The 25,288-nt window shown below is 44.8% G+C and overlaps 1 protein-coding gene across 7 annotated transcripts in view; it reads right to left on the bottom strand.

Moving 5' to 3' along the window:
• The window catches only part of LOC139548774 (bridge-like lipid transfer protein family member 2), a 42,107-nt gene extending 16,843 nt beyond the window's left edge, over positions 1-25,264 (bottom strand). For 2 of the 7 annotated variants that reach the window (XM_071358602.1, XM_071358608.1), the window contains exons 1-34: positions 24,409-25,264; positions 23,115-23,241; positions 19,349-19,398; positions 19,065-19,209; positions 18,852-18,970; positions 18,680-18,740; positions 18,384-18,567; positions 18,075-18,198; positions 17,831-17,955; positions 17,606-17,673; positions 17,313-17,449; positions 16,935-17,089; positions 16,300-16,514; positions 15,723-16,020; positions 15,314-15,519; positions 14,126-15,203; positions 13,070-13,261; positions 12,651-12,853; positions 12,417-12,535; positions 12,098-12,321; positions 11,586-11,776; positions 11,155-11,254; positions 10,705-10,904; positions 9,469-9,775; positions 7,822-7,979; positions 7,458-7,664; positions 6,772-6,871; positions 4,740-4,919; positions 2,737-2,858; positions 2,225-2,380; positions 1,871-1,992; positions 1,505-1,685; positions 1,146-1,232; positions 17-127 (exon numbers count right to left, since the gene is read on the bottom strand). In XM_071358602.1, the coding sequence (XP_071214703.1) occupies positions 17-127; positions 1,146-1,232; positions 1,505-1,685; positions 1,871-1,992; positions 2,225-2,380; positions 2,737-2,858; positions 4,740-4,919; positions 6,772-6,871; positions 7,458-7,664; positions 7,822-7,979; positions 9,469-9,775; positions 10,705-10,904; positions 11,155-11,254; positions 11,586-11,776; positions 12,098-12,321; positions 12,417-12,535; positions 12,651-12,853; positions 13,070-13,261; positions 14,126-15,203; positions 15,314-15,519; positions 15,723-16,020; positions 16,300-16,514; positions 16,935-17,089; positions 17,313-17,449; positions 17,606-17,673; positions 17,831-17,955; positions 18,075-18,198; positions 18,384-18,567; positions 18,680-18,740; positions 18,852-18,970; positions 19,065-19,209; positions 19,349-19,398; positions 23,115-23,241; positions 24,409-24,476 (6,120 nt within the window). In that variant the 5' untranslated portion in view covers positions 24,477-25,264. The remainder of the gene's footprint in view (positions 1-16; positions 128-1,145; positions 1,233-1,504; positions 1,686-1,870; positions 1,993-2,224; positions 2,381-2,736; positions 2,859-4,739; positions 4,920-6,771; positions 6,872-7,457; positions 7,665-7,821; positions 7,980-9,468; positions 9,776-10,704; positions 10,905-11,154; positions 11,255-11,585; positions 11,777-12,097; positions 12,322-12,416; positions 12,536-12,650; positions 12,854-13,069; positions 13,262-14,125; positions 15,204-15,313; positions 15,520-15,722; positions 16,021-16,299; positions 16,515-16,934; positions 17,090-17,312; positions 17,450-17,605; positions 17,674-17,830; positions 17,956-18,074; positions 18,199-18,383; positions 18,568-18,679; positions 18,741-18,851; positions 18,971-19,064; positions 19,210-19,348; positions 19,399-23,114; positions 23,242-24,408) is intronic. The other 5 variants (XM_071358604.1, XM_071358605.1, XM_071358606.1 and 2 more) reach the window with 5 other exon arrangements.
• Positions 25,265-25,288: the final 24 nt, after the last annotated feature.

Raw genomic sequence — 25,288 nt, 5'->3', positions numbered from 1 at the left:
CATGCTTCCTCCTCACCTCAAAGTGCTCCTTGACTGAGATGCCTCCCACAGGGGGGCGGACCTTACTGAAGATGCGCAGGGCAAACTGACGGCCAGACTGACACGGGCTCTGAGGACGCAACACCACCTAGGAGACAGGTTTCATGAAGTTAAGTCACAACACAGAGGCCGCATCCCAAATGGCCCCAAAAGTAGTGTACTATATAGGGAATACGGTGTCATTCAGGACGCAGTCAAAATAACCACTGGAATAATGCCATGCTCCTAACTGCTGATTCATGAAGCAACACAAAAATATATTTTATGTAATTTAGGAAAACAATTTAATTCAGAATACAGCATATTCTGTAAAGACAATCAAATGAATCTGAAATGCATCCATACAACATGAATGGTGAGCAGGAGGATAAATGAATCAATTCATGGATTCTTCCTCCCATATGAACAGGAAAACATTTGGAAAACAAACCTGACTTACACAGCGACGTAAGACATGGTACCGTAAAACATTCAGATGACGGTGCAAATGCAGTGAGGAGCACGCAATAAGAGGAAGGACTGGAGGTGGGCATTGGAATGACCCAGTCCATGGTGGACATGCACTGTTGAATAACAAATGATACATCCCAAATGGCACCCTATTCCATGAATAATGCACTACTATTAACCAAGGCCTCTGGTCAAAAGTAGCGGACTATGTAGGGAATAGGGTGTCATTTGGGACACATTCATTATATTCTGAGAGGGATTTCCGGGATGCTGACTGGATGATGAGCATGATGGTGTCAACAACAGTGACATGAACACCCAGTTACTGTACCAGCACCATACATACCCTCACATGCTGCACATAGGAAACCAAGTAGAGAGTTATCAACACAAGCAAACACTGCTTTAGAGGTCTTTGTGAGCACACTTTGGGTGCAATAGGATCTGGAATCATTGGATCAGTAACAGCAGGATGGAAACTTCTTGTTTCTGACAAAAGACTGAAAAAAAACTCAAAAAGGCTTGTACTATCCAGAGATCCCTTTCAGAGGCAATATTTTTAAGCTTCACAGGTTCATAGCGCCACCGGTTGTAAAAAATGAGCTGTTGACTGCCCTTACCAAAGAAAAGGTCAGAGATAAGCATCATTTCCTGACCTTGTATGCAGCGTTGGGGAGCAGGTTGTTCATGGTGAACCAGCCCAGTTCCAGGAGATGCTCTGCTGTGTCGTCTGACTTGTTCAGCTGTGGAAGGAGGCAGTTTAACAGATGTTTAGCATCAACATCGGGGCCCGCATTCATAAAGCGTCTCAGCGTAAGAGTACTAATCTAGGATCAGGTACCCCTTGTCCATGTCTTATTATCGAAAAGGCAAAACAGATCCTATTTCAGCACTCCTAATCTGGGACTTTTTGTGAATATGGGCCCAGCTCTCTAGCTAAAGCAAAGTATCAAAAGAGTTATGTTCATCTCCTTGTTAGGACAGAGCAGCAGTGTCCTCCCTGCCCCCTGCCCACCTTGCTGTACATGAACCTTTGCAGCTCCAGCTCAGCGATGCCCAGCTGTCCATCCTCCTCAGTGAGACACCAGCGGGCCTGGGCAAAGCAGATCTCTGTCCTGCGAACCACACTCACGTCCTCCGGCGGCTTACGCAGCTCCAGCTTATTGGTCCTCTGCAGCTGGAAGTCTTTAAAACATCTGGGAGCAGAGTGACATGCAGGGAATAACACAGGAGAGGATGAGTCAGTATTCTTAGGAAGTATCTCAGAACTTCCCATGGCTGGCCGAGTAGTTTTCCTAGGCATTGAAAAGATGGTGTGGTGAAAGTGTTCGGTAGTTTGACTTGGCATTGAATGGTGTGTCTGTGGCGGTGTTGGGCTGACCTGATGAGGATGTTGAGCTCCTCACTCTTCATCTGCATGTCGGTCTTCTCCTGATTGAGCTGGTTCTGCAGCCTCACGTTGATCTCTGACAGCTCATCTCCTCTCAGATCCTCAGGCTGGGCCTGGAGGGGTCACACCACACAGGTCAAATACAAGTAGATATTTCAGTGCTTTGGGGTTCGTAACTGAGGGATGTGTTTTAATCCCTCTCTAGATTATAATTGGATGAAGTAAACTAGAGGAATTACCTTCACCTTTGGTTTTCACCTCACAAGGAACAGTGCTGAAATCAGCCATTGCCTCGCCACACAGGGCCTATGAGAAGAGTGTGAGTCAGTCCGTCCAATGGCTCACCCTGATATTGGAGTAGATCTGTTTCTCCAGGCGTCTGATCTGGGCCACGTGCTGCCTGACGGCCTCCTGCAGGTGTAGAATGCTGCTGCGCTGCTCCTCTGGGTTACTGGAGATCTCCAGCTGGAAACGCACTCGCTGCTTCTTCTCACTGTGCTCCTGAGGACAGAGCCCACACACAACATGGTCAGAGGGTAGGACACGAGGCATCCCAAAAGGCGCTATTCCCTCTTTTTCCTATTTAGAACCCTGGTCAAAAGTAATGCACTACATATGGAATATCATGCCATTTGGGACGCATAAGGGACTTGTACAGTGCAGAGACCTCAGCTATCATACAGTAGGGGTGAATCCAAACTTCCACTCAAGTACAATTTTCACTTCGTCTCCCACTGACCTCAATACATGACTAAGTGAAAATTCGACTTAAGTGGAAGTTAGGATTTGCCCCGTATACAGTTGCAAATGCGATAGGACAAACAACTGCCTAGTCAGATGTTGAGGCATCTCGTTACCTTGCGTTTGGGCTCAACGTGCAGCAGTAGGTTGTTGACGATGTCCAGGATCATAGCATACTGCACAGGGTTGGTGGAGATCTCCAGGTCATGGTGAATGAGGGTGAAGGTGTCCACAGCCCCTGATAGTGAAGTGGGGGGAAAGACACCAAGTCGAAAGGCTCAAGCCTTTACACTCAATAACACGACAGCAACATTGTCAGCATGTTCTGACACTGTATTTGAGGATGTCGGCTGCCTCACAGAATTAAATAGAACATTAGAATGGACTTTGGCATCCAAACAACAGGATTAAATTCAGGAAAAAGTTCATTATAGAAACTGATCAAATTTAAAATATTGTATCAAATGTTGTATAAAATAGTGCATATACAGTGGGGAGAACAAGTATTTGATACACTGCCGATTTTGCAGGTTTTCCTACTTACAAAGCATGTAGAGGTGTGTAACTTTTATCATAGGTACACTTCAACTGTGAGAGACGGAATCTAAAACAAAAATCCAGAAAATCACATTGTATGATTTTTAAGTAATTAATTAACATTTTATTGCATGACATAAGTATTTGATACATCAGAAAAGCAGAACTTAATATTTGGTACAGAAACCTTTGTTTGCAATTACAGAGATCAGACGTTTCCTGTAGTTCTTGACCAGGTTTGCACACACTGCAGCAGGGATTTTGGCCCACTCCTCCATACAGACCTTCTCCAGATCCTTCAGGTTTCGGGGCTGTCGCTGGGCAATACGGACTTTCAGCTCCCTCCAAAGATTTTCTATTGGGTTCAGGTCTGGAGACTGGCTAGGCCACTCCAGGACCTTGAGATGCTTCTTACGGAGCCACTCCTTAGTTGCCCTGGCTGTGTGTTTTGGGTCGTTGTCATTCTGGAAGACCCAGCCACGACCCATCTTCAATGCTCTTACTGAGGGAAGGAGGTTGTTGGCCAAGATCTCGCGATACATGGCCCCATCCATCCTCCCCTCAATACGGTGCAGTCGTCCTGTCCCCTTTGCAGAAAAGCATCCCCAAAGAATGATGTTTCCACCTCCATGCTTCACAGTTGGGATGGTGTTCTTGGGGTTGTACTCATCCTTCTTCTTCCTCCAAACACAGCAAGTGGAGTTTAGACCAAAAAGCTCTATTTTTGTCTCATCAGACCACATGACCTTCTCCCATTCCTCCTCTGGATCATCCAGATGGTCATTGGCAAACTTCAGACGGGCCTGGACATGCGCTGGCTTGAGCAGGGGGACCTTGCGTGCGCTGCAGGATTTTAATCCATGACGGCGTAGTGTGTTACTAATGGTTTTCTTTGAGACTGTGGTCCCAGCTCTCTTCAGGTCATTGACCAGGTCCTGCCGTGTAGTTCTGGGCTGATCCCTCACCTTCCTCATGATCATTGATGCCCCACGAGATGAGATCTTGCATGGAGCCCCAGACCGAGGGTGATTGACCGTCATCTTGAACTTCTTCCATTTTCTAATAATTGCGCCAACAGTTGTTGCCTTCTCACCAAGCTGCTTGCCTATTGTCCTGTAGCCCATCCCAGCCTTGTGCAGGTCTACAATTTTATCCCTGATGTCCTTACACAGCTCTCTGGTCTTGGCCATTGCGGAGAGGTTGGAGTCTGTTTGATTGAGTGTGTGGACAGGTGTCTTTTATACAGGTAACGAGTTCAAACAGGTGCAGTTAATACAGGTAATGAGTGGAGAACAGGAGGGCTTCTTAAAGAAAAACTAACAGGTCTGTGAGAGCCGGAAATCTTACTGGTTGGTAGGTGATCAAATACTTATGTCATGCAATAAAATACAAATTAATTACTTAAAAATCATACAATGTGATTTTCTGGATTTTTGTTTTAGATTCCGTCTCTCACAGTTGAAGTGTACCTATGATAAAAATTACAGACCTCTAAATGCTTTGTAAGTAGGAAAACCTGCAAAATCGGCAGTGTATCAAATACTTGTTCTCCCCACTGTATGAGCCCTATGGGGTGCCTTACCAGCTTGTTTTTTCAGCAGGTCTTCCTTCTCGTTGCGCCGTATCTCTGGGGGTTTGATCTGCGTGGCCAGCTCAGGGTCGATGTCGTGGCTGTAGCCGATGTAGTACATGCGACAGCTGCAACGAGAGATGATACGCTGGACCTGCTGGGTGTCATTCACCTGGGCCGGCTGGTTCCAGTCTGGATACACAGAACAGAGAGGAAGTGTTACATTTACCGTGACACATAAGTTAAAGTGTAAATACACCACTTAAAAAAGTCTTAAGTGCCACGATGATGTTAACTACAGAACATAAAAATGTTCAGTTTACACATACAGTGCATTCGGAAAGTATTTAAAGCCCGTGACTTTTTCCACATTTTGTTATGTTACAGCCTTGTTCTAAAATTGATTAAATCGATGTTTTCCCTCATCAATCTACACACAATACCAAAGCAAAAACAAGTTTTTAGAAATGTTAGCAACTTTATAAAAAATTTAAAAGTTGAAATATCACATTTACATAAGTCTTCAGACCCTTTACTCAGTACTTTGTTGAAGCACCTTTGGCAGTGATTACAGCCTCAAGTCTTCTTGTATATGACGCTACAAGCTTCGCACATCTGTATATGGGGAGTTTCTCCCATTCTTCTCAAGCTCTGTCAGGTTGCATGGGGAGCGTCGCTGCACAGCTATTTTCAGGTCTCTCCAGAGATGTTCGATCGGGTTCAAGTCCGGACGTTGGCTGGGCCACTCAAGGACATTCAGAGACTTGTCTGGAAACACTCCTGCGTTGCCATGGCTGTGTGCTTAGGGTTGTTGTCCTGATGAAAGATGAACCTTCGCCCCAGTCTGAGGTCCTGAGCAGGTTTTCATCAAGGATCGGTCTGTACTTTGCTCCGTTCATCTTTCTCTCGATCCTGACTATTCTCCCAGCCCCTGCCGCTGAAAAACATCCCCACAGCATGATGCTGCCACCCCCATGCTTCACCATAGGGATGGTGCCAGGTTTCTTCCAGACGTGATGCTTGGCATTCAGGCCAATGAGTTCAATCTTGGTTTCATTAGACCAGAATCTTGTTTCTCGTGTTTTGAGAGTCCTTTAAGTACCTTTTGGCAAACTCCAAGTGGGCTGTCATGTGCCTTTTACTGAGGAAAGGCTTCCGTTAGGCCACTCTACCATAAAGGCCTAATTAGTGGAGTACTGCAGAGATGGCTGTTCTTCTGGAAGGTTCTCCCATCTCCACAGAGGAACTCTGGAGCTCTGTCAGAGTGACCATCGGGTTCTTTGTCACTTCCCTGACCAAGGCCCTTCTCCCCCGATTGCTCAGTTTGGCCGGGCAGCCAGCTCTAGGAAGAGTCTTGGTGGTTCCAAACGTCTTCTGATTAAGAATGATGGAGGCCACTGTGTTCTGGGGGATCTTCAATGCTACAGACATTTTTTGGTACCCTTCCCCAGATCTTTGCCTCGAAACAATCCTGTCTCGGAGCTCTATGGACAATTCCTTTGACCGAACGGCTTGGTTTTTGCTGTGACATGCACTGTCAACTGTGGGACCTTATATAGACAGGTGTGTGCCTTTCCAAATCATGTCCAATCAATTGAATGTACCACAAGTTGTAGAAACATCTCAAGGATGATCAATGGAAACAGGATGCACATGAGCTCAATTTTGAGTCTCATAGCAAAGGGTATGAATGTTAATAAGGTATGTTTTTTGTATTTTTAATAAATTTGCACAAAAAAAAACAACAACTTTTCTCTGTCATTATGAGGCGTAGATTGAGATATTTTTATTTAATCCATTTTAGAATGATGCTGTAACGTAACAAAATGTGGGGAAAAAATCAAGCGGTCTGAATACTTTCTGAATGCACTGTATGTAGACACTGGCATGGTGCTGGAGATAATGAATAAATCAATGTAAAAAAATATATGGAATTTCACATTAAGGAAAGATTCACATCAAGATGAGATTTTCAGCTTTGAAGGGCCAAGGTTTAAACATAGTGCATTTCATGAAGTAGAGTATGTGTGAAGAGCAGCAGTACCTGTTGTGGTGCTGACCATGCCTCCAACAGCCTGGCCACTCTCCATCAGCTCCAGCACTGAGTCCAGGTGACGCTGCCTGTGCTCCTCAATGTTTTTCACCTGCAGACGCACCATGCACAACCAAGGCAAAGACACAGGGTCAAAGCTTAGACAGCACCCTGAATCTGAAAGACACAAATATGCTCTCTACTATGCACCTACTATAAAAATACTCTGTCGTGCAACTTGGACTTGAGCCCGAATGTAAACCATAAAACATCATCATTCAATGCTACAGATGATCATTTATGGTAGTTCTTATTTAAACTTTTTTCTGGTGACCTGACCAAATTCACATGGAAAAGTCAGCGTTATAGATCTGTCACTCATTGAAAGAAAGTCTAAGAAGCGGTAGATCTGTTCTATGCGCACCATTTCTATGCTTCTCTTTTCTTAAGCTCCATTTTTGCGTCTTTTACTTTTGTTGTTTTGTACACCAGCTTCAAACAGCTGAAAATACAATATTTTTGGTTATGGAAAAGATTGTACGATCTATACCGCTGTGATCTATGATTCTCTACACTATACTTGCTTTATCACAAACTGAAATTAGAAACTATTTGAATTTTAGCAACCAGGAAATGGCGGAGCGATTTAGGCATAGTGCATCTTTAGGAGCCTGTTAATAATGTTTTCACTGGCCCACCTCAAGCCACAACTGCCAGTCCTCCTGCTCTGAGGGGTTTGGCTCCATTGTGGCAAAGTACTGCATGCCGTCAAGCAGACAGGTCCAGGTGGTCTTCTGCTTGAGGGTGTCGCTGTACCAGGCCGGGTGGTGCTCACACTGCAGCAGCTGAGCCTTGGCAGCAGACACCAGCACGCAGCCAGCTGTCTCTGTGCCACGCAGCATCATCTACAGACAGACAGCAGAGCAGGATTATAACCTTGGGTCCTGTTAGCAAACATTGTTACATTTGGGGGCAAATAAAAGTGTGATTGGCCCACTGGGCTTTACAATCTTAATCCAATTTGCCATGAACCTAAACTCCCAGACTAGTTGTCAGTTGTACCTGACAGTTGACCAGCTCGATGAACCAGTTGCGGTTGTAGACGTCGTCTGTCTGGCAGGCAGCGATGCCACACAGCTGATCACTCACGCCAGAGTCCTCCTCTGAGAACACCACAAACTTATCAGTCTCCTCAATCAGCTTCTGCAGCATGGACGTCCCTGCAGAGTGAGGAGGAAGGAAGAGTTGAAGAAACAGTCAGTAAATTATATTGAAAGACGCTTCATGTGGCCTGGCTGGCCTAGCAGTAATACTGCAGCCTCTAGCATACATACACTACATGACCAAAAGTATGTGGACACCTGCTAGTCGAACATCTCATTCCAAAATCGGGCATTAATATGGAGTTGGTCCCCCCTTTTCTGCTATAATAGCCCCCACTCTTCTGGGAAGGCTTTCCACTAGATGTTGAAACATAGCTGCTGGGATTTGCTTCCATTCAGCCACAAGAGCATTAGTGATGTTGCGCGATTAGGCCTGGCTCGCAGTCGGCGTTCCAATTCATACCAAAGGATTTCGACGGGGTTGAGGTCAGAGCTCTGTGCAGGCCAGCCATGTTCTTCCCACAACGATCTGGATGTACCATTTCTGTATGGACCTCGCTTTGTGCACAGGGGCATTGTCACGGTGAAACAGAAAAAGGGCCTTCCCTAAACAGTTGCCACAAAGTTGGACACACAGAATCGTCTAGAATGTCATTGTATTCTGTAGCGTTAAGATGTCCCTTCAATGGAACTAAGGGGCCTAGCCCGAACCATGAAAACAGCCCCAGACTATTATTCCTCCTCCACCAAACTTTACAGATGGCACTATGCATTGGGGCAGGTAGCTTACACCTGGCATCCGCCAAACCCAGATTCGACCGTCGGACTGCTAGATGGTTCCGCGTGATTCATCACTCCAGAGAAAGCCTTTCCACTGCTCCAGAGTCCAATGGCGGCGAGCTTTACACCACTCCAGCCAACGCTTGTCATTGCGCATGGTGATCTTAGGCTTGTGTGCGGCTACTCGGCCATAGAAACCCATTTCATGAAGCTTCCGACGAACAGTTGTTGTGCTGTTCCTTCCAGATGCCGTTTGGAACTCGGTACTGAGTGTTTTAACCGAGGACAGGCAATTTCTACACGCTACAGCACTTGGCGGTCCCGTTCTGTGAGCTTGTGTGACCTACCACTTCACGGCTGAGCTGTTGTTGCTCCTAGACCTTTCCACTTCACAATAACAGCACTTACAGTTGACCGGGGCAGCTCTAGCAGGACAGAAATCTGACGAACTTATTGGAAAGGTGGCATCCTATGACGGTGCCACGTTGAAAGTCACCAAGCTCTCAGTAAGGGCAATCTATTGCCAATGTTTGTCTATGGAGATTGAATGGCTGTGTGCTCAATTTTATACGGATCCACTAATTTGAAGGGGTGTCCACATACCTTTGTATATACTGTATAGTGTATCTACAGTGTTGACATGGGTTGGAAACCGGCCAGGTGGCCATTAACACATCATCCCTCTTTCTTTCCCCACTGTCATCCTCTATCACCATCTGTTCAACACAATCTGAAAATACCTTCAAAATATATATTTAAAAAGAAAATACCATAAAATACCATCAACTTAGGCTGCACTTCAGTTACTCCAGGGGAAACATCCTACCTTCGTGCTGGCTCTTCTCAGGGCGGCTGGTGCTGGGCATGGTTGGGGTGGAGGGGGCCGTGCTGGGGCCGCCGGAGTAGTTGGACAAAGAGCGCTTGAGCTTCTTGGCAGCTTGCAATGTTGTGTCTATCCTCAGGCCCTTCAGAGCCTCTGTGGAGAGGTTCCGCTTGAGAACGGCTGCCTTCTTGTAGCCGTCGTACAGACCGAACGCTATGTTCCTGTTAGTGGTGGTCCAGGAGGCTCGCAGGTCAACCAGGCACAGCTTGTGGGTGTAGGGGGCATTCGCCTCATCTTTTGAGTTCCCCTCCTGTCACAATGTGAAACACCATTATTACACTTCAGGTTTTTACAAGAGATCTAGCTTCACCTTTTGACTGGAGAACTACAAATGAAGGGTTGAGACACAGAGCCAGAACAAATAGAATTAATTTAAACCTCACTACAATGGTTAAGAAGCTACTGTGTGCATCCCAACTTGCACCCTATTGGCCCTGGTCAAAAGTAGTCAACGACATATGGAATATGGTGCAAATGGAGACACAGCCTGTGCAATAAACTTTGGGGTGTCTACCATGCCCTCCCCATCAGTTGCGGTTCGAGCTTGTATGGCTCCCTGGGCGAACCCCCCCATAACATTTAAAACTATATGAATATATACAAAAATAAGACTCATAAATATCAAAAAGTAACCAAGACAAATAGAAACAAATTGTAGTATATAAACACAAATAAAAAAGATAATCAAATTACACTATTGCTAACAAAAGACACAAATAAAACTTAATTGCACAAATAGAACACACTTAAAAGAGAACATGATTATTACACTTCAAACAAGAGAAACACACTAAATTGCTCAACTAATTGCATTAGTACTGTACAAAGTTAGAGGTGCGCTATTTGATAGATTCCCCTGCTCCCCCCTACCTCGGGCATCCAGCAGGGAGACCTGAGGTCAACCTACCCCCCACACCCCCCTCCCTATATCGTACTTCTGAGTGGGAGGCCTGCCTAGTTCACAAACTAGAATCAGGGCGCCCACTCCGACAAGGATAATTGACCCACAGTCCCACACGGTGACATGATATCATTGACGTGACGTGCAAAAGAGCGATAGAAAGCCGATCGCGCAAATGTCACCATTCCAAATTAGTTTTTTTTTGTGCGGGTGCCCCGTGACACCCCCGGCAAGATGCCGCCTATGCCTAAATCCGCTACTGCTCCCCATTGTCTTACCTCCTCCATACGGTTGCTCTGGCGCTGGTAACTGAGGGAGGACAGGCCGAGCAGGTGGGTCTTCTTCACCTGGGCGTTGATCTGGTGGTCAGCCGTCTCATCCCAGGTGGAGGCCATGAGGTGCACCGTCATCAGGGACAGCTCTGACACCATCTGGGTCACGTTCCACTCAGAGATCAGCCTCCTCATCACCGTGCCCGCTGAGAGGACAGACAGACACAACACACACAGTTGAGTTAGACCAACACACAGTTGAGTTAGACCAACAGACAGGCTGCTCAACAACTCAGTCTCAAATTATACCCAATTCCACATATAGTGCACTACAGTATATGGGAATAGGGTGTCATTTGAGAAGCAAACATTAAAATAAAAACCAATCAGACCATTGCTTGAGTGTGTAAATAGCTTGTGGCATTTCTATGCCCGTGTTGTGCCCTATCTTCTTACCCTGTGGGATGAGTCTCTGAGCCCCTCTGGTGAAGACGTGGCCTTTGCTGCACTCCACCTGGATGCCCCTCTGCTGAGCGAAGGAGGCCCAGTAATGCACCTGGGGAGGAGACAAAGTCAAAAGTCAAATCTCAAATGTTAGCGCTCATTGGAGGTAACAAGACCATGCAACGGACAGCGCGCTCTGAAAACATGGAGTAAGTAAAAAGAGAACAAATAAGAAAGTCTTTAAAAATGTCAATTTTATCCTATATTGACAAAGATTTGTCTGCTTTGTTCTTTGGATGTCGGCTGAACATAAGCAGTGAGTGAATGAGTCCCAAATAGCACCCTATTCCCTATATAGTGCACTACTACTGGTCAAAAGTATTGCACTATAAAGGGAATAGGGTGCTATTTGGGACGTGTAGCAGTGTTGGTGATTTACTCACTTGTAGTTGAGGAAAGGCTGCTGTATAGGACATCTGTTTGTAGTGCTGGCCCAGCTTCTTTCGGATGGGTCTGAGGCTGTGGAAGAGCTTGCCTCTGCAGATGGGTCTGGAAACGCTGGTCCAGGTGGCCCAGAAGTTCTGCATCCAGCGCAGGGTACTGCTGTACAGGAGGATTCTGGGCTGGCACGGCTCTGAGAGACAGAAACAAATGCCTTCAATAAACAGACAGTCAACACGATTTAAAGATGAATAATCAAACATTATCGCATCCAAGCTAAATACAGAGACTTGATTTGACAAGTGTTCACGGTATCCCAAATGACACCCTATTACCTAAATGACTTACTTGACTGAGAGCCTTACTCAGGGAACCTATGGGCGCTGATCATAATTAGTGCATTATATAGGGAATAGGGTGCCATTTGGGATGCAGCCTCTGGAGAATTCCTCAGTGAACCTGGAAAAAAGCCAAGCCACACAGCTATCAGAAGGTAACTGCTCAACCGCCTCACCTGTGCCACAGTGTTGGTTGAGGTCCATGGTGATGGAGAGGTTGAGGTTCTCTGAGCGGAAGGCTCTGAAGGAGTCGTGAGGTTGTCCTGACGTCACATCAGCTACATTCTCTGCACAGCAGAGCATTACAGCGTGATGGTCATGGGGGTTGCCATGACAAAGCCACTGGAGGTCAAGGGTCATGCACAGATTTGGCAGGTGCAGGAAACAGATGTCGTCATACCTGAAAACAAGAAAAAAAAAAAAATCTAATTATGAACAATTTCATGAAACATGAAAATCTAATATTTGAAAGCCAGATTTCAGTGTTCCACCTACTTGGAGGCTGTCCTGACGTTGACATCCATGTCACCTTTGAAGACAAACTGCCCAGGACACCACTCGTAGTTGACTTTGTTCCATTCCCAGTGCATGTTCTCTGTAGTGTTATAGGGGTCCTACAAAAGAGCAAAATGATGTCAAACAATTGCAGATAATCCTAATTCTCAGGCCAACACATTTTTCAGAGACAGTAAGTGGCTAAGAAGTGTTGCTCAGACTCCGTGTTTTAACCTCTGTGGCCAGCTGATGGAGGTTGGCCTGTTCCATGTCCATGATCCAGCGTCCATGTACCAGCAGACGACTCTTGTCCCACCAGGCCAAAGTAGGGGAGGGGTCAACCGTGGGTTTGGTCAGCAGATCAACCACCTGGCCAATCAGGGTCCAGGCTGGGTCCCAGCAAGGCCCCCACACTATAGTATACAAGGATATATTGGCTGCATGGAGAGAAGAGGAGATGGGAAAATAATAGAGTTGATTAAGAGTTGAATTTGCACAACTGCCAGTATATGTTTAGAGATTAGATGACACTACATCAAACAAATTCATACAAAGTTATGTGATCGTCCGCTATGTGTCTATTGCCTATTGTTGAAAATAAATACAAATCATCACAAAATTAGGATTGTGCTTCATTGAAACACTTTACTCACATTTGAAATCGCAGTAGAACTTGAGTGGTGGCATGTTCCTGTGGACGGTTATGTCGCCCCATGGCTGGCCAAGTGGCACAGTCTGCCTTCGGCGAGCCCGGCCCTGCCCGTCCTGCTCTGTCCCGATCAAGCGGCCTGACAGCTCCCAGTCCCGGATCTCAAACAAGTAACGAGGATAGTCCCGGATTCTCACTGGCACAGGGAGAGAAATAATAAAAAATTATATATGAATCACCTCTTCACTGTTGACATTGAGACTGGTGTTTTGCGGGTACTATTTATTGAAGCTGCCAGCTGAGGACTTGTAAGGCGTCTGTTTCTCAAACTAGACACTCTAATGTACTTGTCCGTTTGCTCAGTTGTGCACCAGGGCCTCCCACTCTTTCTATTCTGGTTAGAGCCAGTTTGCGCTGTTCTGTGAAGGGAGTAGTACACAGCGTTGTACGAGATCTTCAGTTTCTTGGCCATTTTGAGCATGGAATAGCCTTCATTTCTCAGAACAAGAATAGACTGACGAGTTTCAGAAGAAAGTTCTTTGTTTCTGGCCATTTTGAGCCTGTAATCGAACCCGCAAACTAGTCTAAAGAAGGCCAGTTTTATTGCTTCTTTAAATCAGAACAATCGTTTTCAGCTGTGCTAACGTAATTGCAAAAGGGTTTTCTAATGATCAATTAGCCTTTTTAAAATGATAAAATTGGATTAGCTAACACAATGTGCCATTGGAACACAGGAGTGATGGATGCTGATTAATGTAGATTATCCATAAATTATTTTATTTATTTTTTTATCACCCATTTCCAGCTACAATAGTCATTTACAACATTAACAATGTCTACACTGTATTTCTGATCAATTTGATGCTATTTTAAATGGACAAAGAAAGGTGCTATTCTTTCAAAAACAAGGACATTTCTAAGTGACCCCAAACTTTTGAATGGTAGTGTGTGTATATAAAAAAAATAGTATCAATATTAATAATTAACGTATGGAACAATGGTCAAATATAGTGCACTATAAAAAGCAATAGGCCATTTGGGACACACAACCATCACTCACCTAGGAAGGCAGTGAGGTTGAACGTGACTGCCCGGCACCACTGGACAACCAGGGGCAGCCCGTCTCTGGGGAAGGGGCTGACTCCGTCGATGTCCCTCAGCTGCTCGCGGACGCGCTCCGGCCCATGGAGGGACTGGTCGGCCAGGGCCACCAGCTCCAAGTCGGACACCGTCCAGGTCAGCATAGACTTCCTCATGGGCGTGTTGGAGTAGAGGCGACGGGAGCGCTGGATGTAGATCTCTATGTGTTTGCGCTCTAGAGACGTATACAGCTCTTCTATCTTCCTGGCAGGCAGCAGTTCTCCGTGCTGCTTCCGTAGGTCAGCCACCTTCTTGTCCAGCAGCTGGAGCCTCTTGGAGCTCTCCTTGCTCTCATCCTTCATCAGCTCGTAGTTGTCCCTCAGCTTGATCTCGAAAACGTCATCCAGGAAGACGAAGGAGAACTGGCTGATCTTGAAGACCAGGTCTGGGGGCAGGCACTGGGGGCCTGGGGTCTGACCAGGGCTGCTGTGCAGGGACTTGAGCCACTTCTGAACGCTGATGAACTTGTCAAAGGTGTTGGAGAAGTTGTACTGGTAGGGGAACTCCACGGCCAGGCAGGGGCAGGTGACCACCCAGGCACGGTTGTGTCGGGTGGAGAGGAAGGGAAAGAGGTGGCGTTGGTCCAGGGACTGATCAGGGTGCGTCTGGACCTCCAGGCCCTTGAAGGAGAATATGTCGTTGCCGTCGAAGTTGAGAAACATGTGTGGAGAGCGGACGTTCATGGAGCCGGAGTGAGTGGAGAGGGACAGGGCGTCTGTGTGCAGCAGGAGGTAGTTGTGCTCTGTCACCTGGGCTGTGAAGCGGGTTCTGCCCAGTTCTACACGCACAGACAGGTCCTTGACCGTACTGTGGGCTGGAGAAGTCTTAGTAGATCCACTCTCTGGAGGATCTGGTAAACTCTCGTCATTTCTTTTCTCTGTCAGTCCTAGAGAGTCACACAGAGTATCCCAGCCACCCTGGCTCTCTTTCACGTGGTGATATAAAAACATGTGGTCTGATGGCGTCCACTGCACTGCCAGCTCCTCTTCACACTGGACCTGCACAAGGGAAGAGGACAAGGCATGTGAACTTATCTGAATAAGACTGTCAATCAGGAAGAAGGAATAGGCCCGATGGACTGACGGTAGGAAGAGTAACTGTAAGCTACCTCCAAGTTCCCGGTGGCGACGTGGTAGCAGATGGCCAGGGTGGAGAGGCTGAGGACAGGGTTGGGGGTTTGGGCTGAGGGACAGCAGTGCTCCATGGTCTCTGTGAGAGCCTTCACTACAGATAGACGTACACCCTGGACAGACAATGTGGAGCTTTCCGCCGAGCCTTGGGCCTTCACTTTGTCGACCCGCAAAGATACAGCTCCTAACACAACACAGGAGCCAATTACCATACAGAATGTAGGCCTCGCTGGAGATGGAGATTAAGGGTCCATCCAAAATGGCACCCTATATAGTGCACTAAATATGACCAGGGGCCACAGGGCTCTGGTCAAAAGTAGTGAACTATATAGGGGATAGGGTTCCATTTGGGACACAACCCTAAATAACACTTCCCATTTAACTTACCTGCTACATTGGAGAGTGTGAACACATTGACATCCTCCAGGTTACACTCAATCTTAAAATAAAAGGCGCCCTGACTGGGGAAAGTTGTCCCATCAACAAGGGCAGGTACAGGCACCACATCTGGCTGCTCTGAGGCCTCCAGCTTCCTGCCATTGGCCAGGTTACAGAGGGCCAATAATCGGGACAGGCACAAGGCACAGGTCTCGGACACCTCCAGCTGTAGGCCCTTCAGATTGGACTCCACACTCACACTTTCAGAATGACTACTGGACTCACTCTGGGGCTTGTTGAAGCTCCCCTGGGGAGACAGAGACAGCAAATATAACACAAACAACGGCTGGTGTAGTATTGGTCAAATACTAATCAGGGCTGTGATCATCAGGTCAACACAGTAAATTAGGAAAAGTATGTTATTAGCTTAGAGGTAGGTCAATTTCAATGATCTATGAATAGAGTGTAATTTCAGAAAAGTAGGATTTCCTGTAGCCTGATTTTGATTTTCTTCATCACAACATTGGAAGAGGAAAAACCACGGGGAGTAGTAGTTAGTGAGTAACCCTAAATAGTTAATGCCTACCTTGTTGTATGCCTGCGTTACCTGCAGTGTAAGGGAGTCCAGGATGAAGGCTTCCCCCCACACATGTTTGCCAGGGGGGTGGGGGGCCTGCTGGATGTGGGACCCCTGGCCTACCCTCCACCAGAAGTGGTCCAGGGACAGAGCGAGGCGGCGGTGAACATTCTGGAACTTGAGGCTCTCTGCGTTTGTGCTAATGTCCAGGAGGTGCTGCATCTCTACATTATACAATACATATTCAGATCTACTGAAGATCACAAATCACATTACTACATTTTGGGATGCAATTTTAACTCAACTCACTATGTGTAGTTATTGTAGTTAATGTGTTACAGACTGACAAAAGCTGACTGCCTTACAAAAACACTTATGATGACTTATCTAATCTATCAGGGCTGTATGTTTGGCAAGGGTTGAGTCAACAGCACGTCAAGTACCATGATTCATCTCTTGAAATCGCTGCAATGATGAACGCAGAATGAACTAAAGAAAAACACCCACTGCTCTCCATTAGCATTCCTGTCATTCCTCTCCAGGCAAGACTAAACTTTGTGTTCCCAAAACAACATGCTTGACCTTTAATGCAATGGGAGTATATTTTGACCATGGCCTGTGTGAGTATGTGTGTTGTGCTGTACCTGTGCTGACTGAGATGAAGCCCAGGGCGAAGGGAGGAGTGTCTCCCAGCTGTACAGAAACGTTGACATTGGACACAGAGGAGCTGATCATCACTGGGGCGTCCAGGTGGGGGAAGTTCCTGTAGGACGGGAGCGTATGCAAATACTCTACTGGACTACACACCACACCACAATACACCACCAGACACAACATAAACATGAGGATGAAGACAGGAGAGGACTGTTAGTTGATTTCAGGTGGGCTCAAAATCAAAAGAAATCATGCTTTCAAGCCAGGTTAGTAATATATGTTGGATATTGTCTTTACATCCGTTTCAAGCAATGAACTGGTGTGCTTGACATTCTCCAGTCTGGTTTGTCAGTTGAAAATGCTCATACCTCTTTCTATGAGCTTCTTTCCTATGAATAAGCTGTTTCCATGGAAACAGGTCTAGCCAATGGGAGAACTCCTGGTGACGGTAGTGGATGATGCAGGTGTTGACTGTGACTGACCCTGAAATGTCCACTGATGTCACCTGGAGACATGAGTGGGAGATGAGCAAGAGACTTCAGATCAAACGGATTTCTTACAAGAGGTCAAATGTTAAGCATATTTACAAAGAGCTTTGATAATGCGGTGCAACTATGAAAACTAGCAACCGTATCAATCAAATCCGAAGCACACCACTCACCTGCAGGACAGTCCTGAGGGTGTTAAGGCAAAGGATTCTCTGTCTGCTCTGGGAGAGGAGAAGCCCATCTGTTGACACACAAACAAAGAATGGTTATTTTCCACCCTCCCAGACCCTCTCTTTCCCTTCTCTATGGCTACATTCCAAATGGCAACCTATTCCCTATATAGGGAATAGATTGTCATTTGTGATGCACATCTTCCTGGTGCCCAGTTCTCCACTCACCCTCCAGAAGTAGCTCCAGGCTGCTCTGAGGGAAGCTCATCTCAGGGGTGAAGCTCCTGAGGGGCAGCTGCTCGTCCTCACGTCCGTATCCCACCTTCAGAGACTTTAGGGTCCAGTTCAAGTGTCTGGATGATTCAGATATACAGTCAAAGGAAAAAGAAAATAACAGTGTGCTTTTTTTTTTTTTTTTTTTTTAAATAACAAAAACACATGATTCATACCAACTCTGTGCCCTATGACTCACCTTTTCTGGCTGTGCATGGACAGGGTTATACTAGTATTCTCAAACTCCATGTTGACCTTCTGGGGCACCACCTGATGAAACTGCTCCACTGCGTCAGTCTGGATATACTCGTCCTTTTCCCATTCTAGAAGAAAATGACAACATAGAGAAATGGTTGTGAATAATGCATTGCCGAATGGTTCTCAAAATCACCTTACAACAGCCATACAATAACATCACATCTGCGTCTCACGGTACACTTTTCCCTAAATTAGTGGACTATGTAGGGAATACGGTGCCATTGGGACACAACCCTTTGCACTTTCTCACCGTCTGCAGAGAGAGTGCTCTCCAGAGGAGGTGGAAGCAGTAGCTGGCTGAGGAACAGGCCCTCGTGCAGCTCAGCCAGCAGTGTTCTCACACACAGGGCCAGTCGGCCTGGACGCAGCTCTGGCAGGCTGACATCGCCAGACAGCACCAGGCTCAGGGACACCTCTGCCAGACATGTATCCTGCTGAGCAGTGAGTTGGGACAATGCAGTGAAATACATTCTGTGAAGTAACACTTCTTTAAAATAGACCCACTTAAAAGATTGCTATGCTTCCATGGGAAGAAACTCCACTTACCAATCGACTGCTTTTAAGCACTTTACTGCTCAGCTGTCCAACAGAAAATTCCCAGGCCAACCTGTTATGAAAGTTTGAGAAATTGTTATGAAGAATATGAAAATGTAAATAGTCAGGCTAAACTAAAAAGACTGATCTGTTTAGATGAAGTTAGTGTGTGGAGGTATAATACCTTTTGCCCTGGTGGTCGAGCAGTAAGTCGATACTTGAGGTGGTCATGTACCATAAAGACTCTGACAGGGCTAGGTTTAGCACCATCACATTGATGGAGTCAATATGGAAAGACAGCAGCTGAGAGTGGAAAGACAGCAGCTGAGAGCACTGTTTTTCATAAATCATTTAATGAATAAAATTCATATATAAACAGTTGCGTGTTGGTCCCTACCTGGGAAAGGAACCGCAGGGCTGCAGGGCTAAGGGGAACCTTCCCTGAATCTCCTCCATCACGGCTCTTAGGCGCCCGAGGTCTTAGAGGCTGCTGCAAGTCCACTCTCACTCTGGTCTCGCCCACACACAACGCCAGGCACCTCCTGAGAAAAAAAGAAGAGTTCACAACCTTGTATTGTTAAATTATTCACAGGCCCTTTCCCTCAAAGGCCAAGAAGGCTGAGATATGCAATTAAGATATGCGGGTATAAGATTGTATAAACATGTCTTTAAAACACTCACGGCAGGTTCTGGTTTAAAAGTTTGCTTGAAATCCATATCCTGTCTATTTCCTGCAATAAAAACAAGGAGAAATGCACCTGGTTTACAACGGAATTGTAGTCTTACACGAGTTGAAAAAGGTTGTTTATATTCTACAATGTGTAACAATACACAAATAAATACCCTTCCCAATGAAGACATAGAAACAGGATTTCTAGGGATGTACCGATTCGCATCGGTCCCAGATTCAAATGTTTAAGAAGCAAGTGCATTAGTACGTGGACCCCAAATTAGTACGTGGATCCCAAATTAGTACGTGGACCCCAAATTAGTACGTGGACCCCAAATTAGTACGTGGACCCCAAATTAGTACGTGGATCCCAAATTAGTACGTGGACCCCAAATTAGTACGTGGATCCCAAATTAGTACGTGGATCCCAAATTAGTACGTGGACCCCAAATTAGTACGTGGATCCAAATGTAGCATTCAAACGTTACAAATCGCCGGATCACAAAAATGTTTTGCTCATATTAGCAACATTTTTTTCCACCTTCGGAAAATACCTCTCATATTTTGTGACAACTGATGCTTCCTCTCCTTAAGTGTCGAACTGCATGTAACTGTGTTGAGTCATTGATCTGCAAGTCATTTTGCCTGCCGAACAACCCCAGGCAATATCAGTAACCTTGTCAAAGTGCGAACTGTGCCCAGCTTCACGTACTGACCAACGGAGGTAGGCGCAATGTTGCCAATTTAGTGACTTTATCGCTATATTTAGCGAGTTCAAAGACCCATCCAGCGACTTTTATTGGTACAGGCTAGCGACAAATTCAGCTACTTTTCAGGCTGCCTTTGGGGAGTTTTTCCACAGTTTCTATGTTTTTGATAGCATTTAGCGACTTTTTTACTAAATTCTGCCGCAAACGAGTGTGAAAAGCTGTCTGTGTTAAAGCCAATTTACGCTTAATCCGAACATGTGGTTGGAAGCGCGGTATGGATGGTGTAACGCAATTTCGACGACTCCAGATGCATGCAGAGGCCAAATTTAGCTCCGTACCACATCGCCATTCGCCTCTCAAAATTTAGAACAACGCGGAGGCCTCCGTTTAGCTCCGCATTGACATGATTGGTTGACGTTAGGCGAGGGCGAGATGTCCTGCATAAACACAAACTCCTGATCTTACGCATGTGCGTGACACCTTCAGCATTCAAATGCTAAAATGATAGACTTTATTAGTTGAGTGACAACCTATTGTAGTCTATGCACTGTTAAAGTGTTTTACCTGAATAATAGTAAGATACAGGAGTCAACTCTCATCTGGCTATACCTGCTGACAAGTGGCGGCTCCTCGGGATGAAGGGGAGGCCCATCATCCACAGTGAATTTCATAAAAATAGAAAGTGAAACATTCAAGATATCCTTTGTAGATAAAACTATACAAAATATATTAATGTCACCAAATAATTGATTAAAACTATTTTGCAAAGAACATCTACAGTATCCTCAACAGCACTCTGTAGGGTAGCATCATGGTTTAGCCAGAGCTAGTTTCTGTCCTCCTCTGGGTACATTGACTTAAATACAAAACCTATGAGACTCATGGTTCTCATACCCTTCCATAGACTTACACAGTAATTATGACAACTTCCAGAGGATTCAGAAAATGTTAATGTCCTCAGAGGCAATTCATCTTGCAGCAGTCAGAAAACATACATTACCGTTCAAAAGTTTGGGGTCACTTAGAAATGCCCTTGCTTTTTTAAAGAAAAGCAATTTTTTGTCCTTTAAAATAACATCAAATTGATCAGAAATACAGTGTAGACATTGTTAATGTTGTAAATGACCATTGTAGCTGGAAATGGCAGATTTTTTATGGAATATCTACATAGGGGTACAGAGGCCCATTATCAGCAACCATCACTCCTGTGTTCCAATGGCACGTTGTGTTAGCTTATCATTTTAAAAAGGCTAATTGATCAATAAAAAAACTTTTTGCAATGTTGTTAGCACAGCTGAAAACTGTTGTTCTGATTTAAGAAGCAATAAAACTGGCCTTCTTTAGACTAGTTGAGTATCTGGAGCATCAGCATTTGTGGGTTCGATTACAGGCTCAAAATGGCCAGAAACAAAGAACTTTCTTCTGAAACTTGTCAGTCTATTCGTGTTCTGAGAAATTAAGGCTATTCCATGCGAGAAATTGCCAAGAAACTGAAGATCTCATACAACGCTGTGTACTACTCCCTTCATAGAACAGCGCAACCAGAATAGAACCAGAATAGAAAGGGGAGTGGGAGGCCCCGGTGCACAACTGAGCAAGAGGACAAGTACATTAGTACTGTCTCTAGTTTTGAGGACTTGTGAGGCATCTGTTTCTCACTGGCAGCTTCATTAAATAGTACCCGCAAAACACCAGTCTCAACGTCAACAGTGAAGAGGTAACTCCGGGATGCTGGCCTTCTAGGCAGAGTTCCTCTGTCCAGTGCCTGTGTTCTTTTGCCCATCTTAATCTTTTCTTTTTATTGGCCAATCTGAGATATGGCTTTTTCTTTGCAAGCCCAATGACAGCTGTGGTGTCATTTCTTGGTTCTTCTGTAGTGCATAAAGACCGCTACAGATAGAAAGAATTATACAATGAGCAAAGTGATCACGCTGTTTGTGTGGCTGCTATGAAAGTGAACTGTGTTTTCGTGTGATCAACGGTGTATTCATTCTGCCAATTCCATTGAAAAATGTTTCTTCGGCAGAAGCAGACAGAACAAAACGGGGATAAACATACTTGAATTGTTCCAATAGAAACTTTAGTTTGCAACTGTTGGACTAATGATTACACCTTAGATCAGCTCGATGCAGGCCGAGAGTGTACAAGGTGGAATTGAATGTGTCAATCAATGTCTGTCACCTTGATTACTAAATTTTTTCTCAACATGTGCACCTACGTGGTAAACTTTCATTCAGAGGCTAGGTTGTAGAAACCGCATGATGGGTTTAGGGAAAGATTATAGTATCATGTAGTAGCCTAAACCTATTGATGTTACATTGAACTGTGTGAATGGAATGACAGTCATCCAATATGCTGTAATAGAAATAAGGCCATGCTCTTTAAAAAAAGAATCATCCTCCCTCATCTTAAACGGCACTGACTGCCACTGCCTGCTGAATTGGGCTTACAATATATTTAATTTTTAGTGTTCAGGTTCACCATCAAGCAATAGTTTTGGTAGATTTGCTTTAAACAAATCAGTGTATATGGTCATTTTTAGATATACAGGGTAAAGTTGATAACTTCATAAAAGGACAGCAATCCCTTTTGCGAGGTGCACTGCATGGCCGAAGCGAGGTGAAGAGAAAATCACTCGGTAAACGGTCAAAACCATTTGATTTTGAGATGGAGGTGAAATTCAAAATCGTGCTATACAGTGCCTTCAGAAAGTATTCCTACCTCTTGACTTATTCCATATTTTGTTGTGTTACAGCCTGAATGCAAAATGTATTAAATATGATTTTTTTCTCACCCATCTACACAAATCAGCAGCAGATTTTTTTATTTAGAATGGAAAATGAATGTGTGTATGCAACAAATGTTAGTACATCGAATCGTAACGCATCGAACCAAATCACATCGATTCGTTCCCTAATCAAACTGAATCGTTTCACACTAAAACATATCGTTACTGTATGGTATCGGAGCACATGTACCTAGCTAGATATGTATCGGAAAGATGCACATCCCTAAATTTCATTTCATAAGCCACACGCTTTGTAAATGTAATGTGAACAAAGCCTACCAGAGTGTGCTGGGGCTGAAACTGGATACTTATTCCATGCACTGAAAAGAGCCCTACTGATTTGATCTTTAGCTCAGCGTTCAGTGTGTTGTGGAAGAACCGTACCGCCAGGCTGCATATTAACCATCTGAAAATAACAAGAGAGAACAACATACCATGTCAAATGATTTGATAATGTCACCGATCATAAAGAAATTATACATTGAACAGACACTTAGCTGTGTCTCTCACTTCTCCATCAACAGAGCTGTGTGCATTTGTTTGCCTGTCATTTTCAAATCAAATCATATTTGTCACATACACATTTAGCAGATGTTATTGCGGGTGTAGCGAAATGATTGTGTTTCTAGCTCCAACAGTGCAGTAATATCTAACAATTCACAACAATACACACAAACTAAAAGTAAAAGAATGGAATTAAGGAATATATAAATATTAGGATGAGCAATGTTGGAGTGGCATAGACTAAAATACAGTAGAATAGAATACAGTATATACACATGAGATGTGTAAAGCAAAAATATGTAAACATTATTAAAATGACTAGTGTTCCAGTATTTCTACTTGCACATCCTCATCTGCACATATCACACCAATGTAAATTGCTAAAGTGTAATTACTTCGCAACTATTGGCCTATTTATTGCCTTTCCTCCTTACTTCATTTGCACACACTGTATACAGATTTTATATTGTGTTATTGACTGTACGTTTGTTGATCAAAATGTTTAAGTCTGTGTTGTTGTTTTTGTCGCACTGCGTTGCTTTATCTTGGCCAGGTCGCAGTTTTAAATGAGAACTTGTTCTCAACTGGCCTACCTGGTTAAATAAAGGTGAAATAAAATAAATAAATAAATAAAGTGGCCAGTGATTAAGTCTATGTATATGGGGCAGCAGCCTCTAAGGTGCAGGGTTACGTAACCTGGAAGCCGCCTAGATATTGAGTTCCATCAAAGGACAGGCTGGCACTTGTGTTAGTCCACAAAGACAGGGCATTGTTCTAGCCAACTCTTGCAGCAAAGCTTCAGCAGTTCAGTTGTCTGATTGCCCAAGTCCTTCCCTTTACAACATTTAGTGCGTTCTCTACATTTCTCAAGTCACATGAATAGTGATTTTCAGAGGTAGAAAGAATCAGGTATTCCAAATGTAAGGTATGCATAGATACTTTCTGAAAAGGGGACAGCTGCATTATTTGATGATTTGGCAATAGTTGTTTTGGCAATAGAAGGAAGGTATGTTAGACAGGAATATTGTGTGAAAGTGTTCTTCCCCCATGTTACGGCATGTTTTCTTACCTGAAGAGTAGAACAGATAGGAGCAGGAACAGGAGAAGTGCTAGTATGACGATCAGCAGGAGAGACATTTGTCCTGATGTTGACCCCTCGTTCACACCCAATGTGTAGTCATGGGGCTGGTTCTTTTAATTTCAATGCCACACGGTGGGAAATTAAGACAGTTCAGCTCCTCTTTGGAGTCCGGAGATACCGGTCATGCAGGTGCCTCGAGCTTAATGTCACGTTATGTCTTGTTAGCTAAAGATTGAAGTGCAATCATGGCACTATTCAAGAGCTATTAAATAACATATGCCAGCTAACGTTGTCTTGTCTGGACAATCTGATAGCTACACTTTACTAGCTAGGTTAGCTCGCAGGGCCAGACGGTGGTATGCTAACGTCGCTACCGAACATTGGCTGTCACAAAAAAAACATACAAATTTGCTATAACAGTTTGAAGGAACCGATATAGCTAGCGGGCTAGATGGAAAGCTGGAACTGGCTCACAGTTTCGAGTAGCGAGCTAGCTAACTATACTCAGATATCACTGGTCAGTTACTAGCTGGTAGCTAGCTACGACGTTCGTTGGCTAGCTAAATAGCCACGTACTAGCTAGCAAAAGCGTCAATTGAAACCAATGTTGGCAAATTTGGTAGCTAGCGAACAAATATAAGCCCCTTTTCAACCTCTTGGAAATCTGACGGTCTCAAAAGTTCTTATCCCGTCTGTAGCGCTCTCATCCTCACATTTTCAGTAGCAAAGCACCATCATGTTCTAGGATTGTTGTCCACAACCGTAAACAGAAGAGCAGAACCAAAAAGTCAATATGTAAATGGCCAACCAATTTGTTTCCCGGAGTTCGAAACGCCTCACACTGAACCCATTCTGGATGTCTCTGGCC

This window comes from Salvelinus alpinus, chromosome 22 (genome assembly GCF_045679555.1).
Source record: "Salvelinus alpinus chromosome 22, SLU_Salpinus.1, whole genome shotgun sequence".
NCBI lineage: Eukaryota > Metazoa > Chordata > Actinopteri > Salmoniformes > Salmonidae > Salvelinus > Salvelinus alpinus.
Note: the sequence above shows the minus strand (reverse complement) of the source record. Positions and strands in the feature narration are given on the sequence as shown.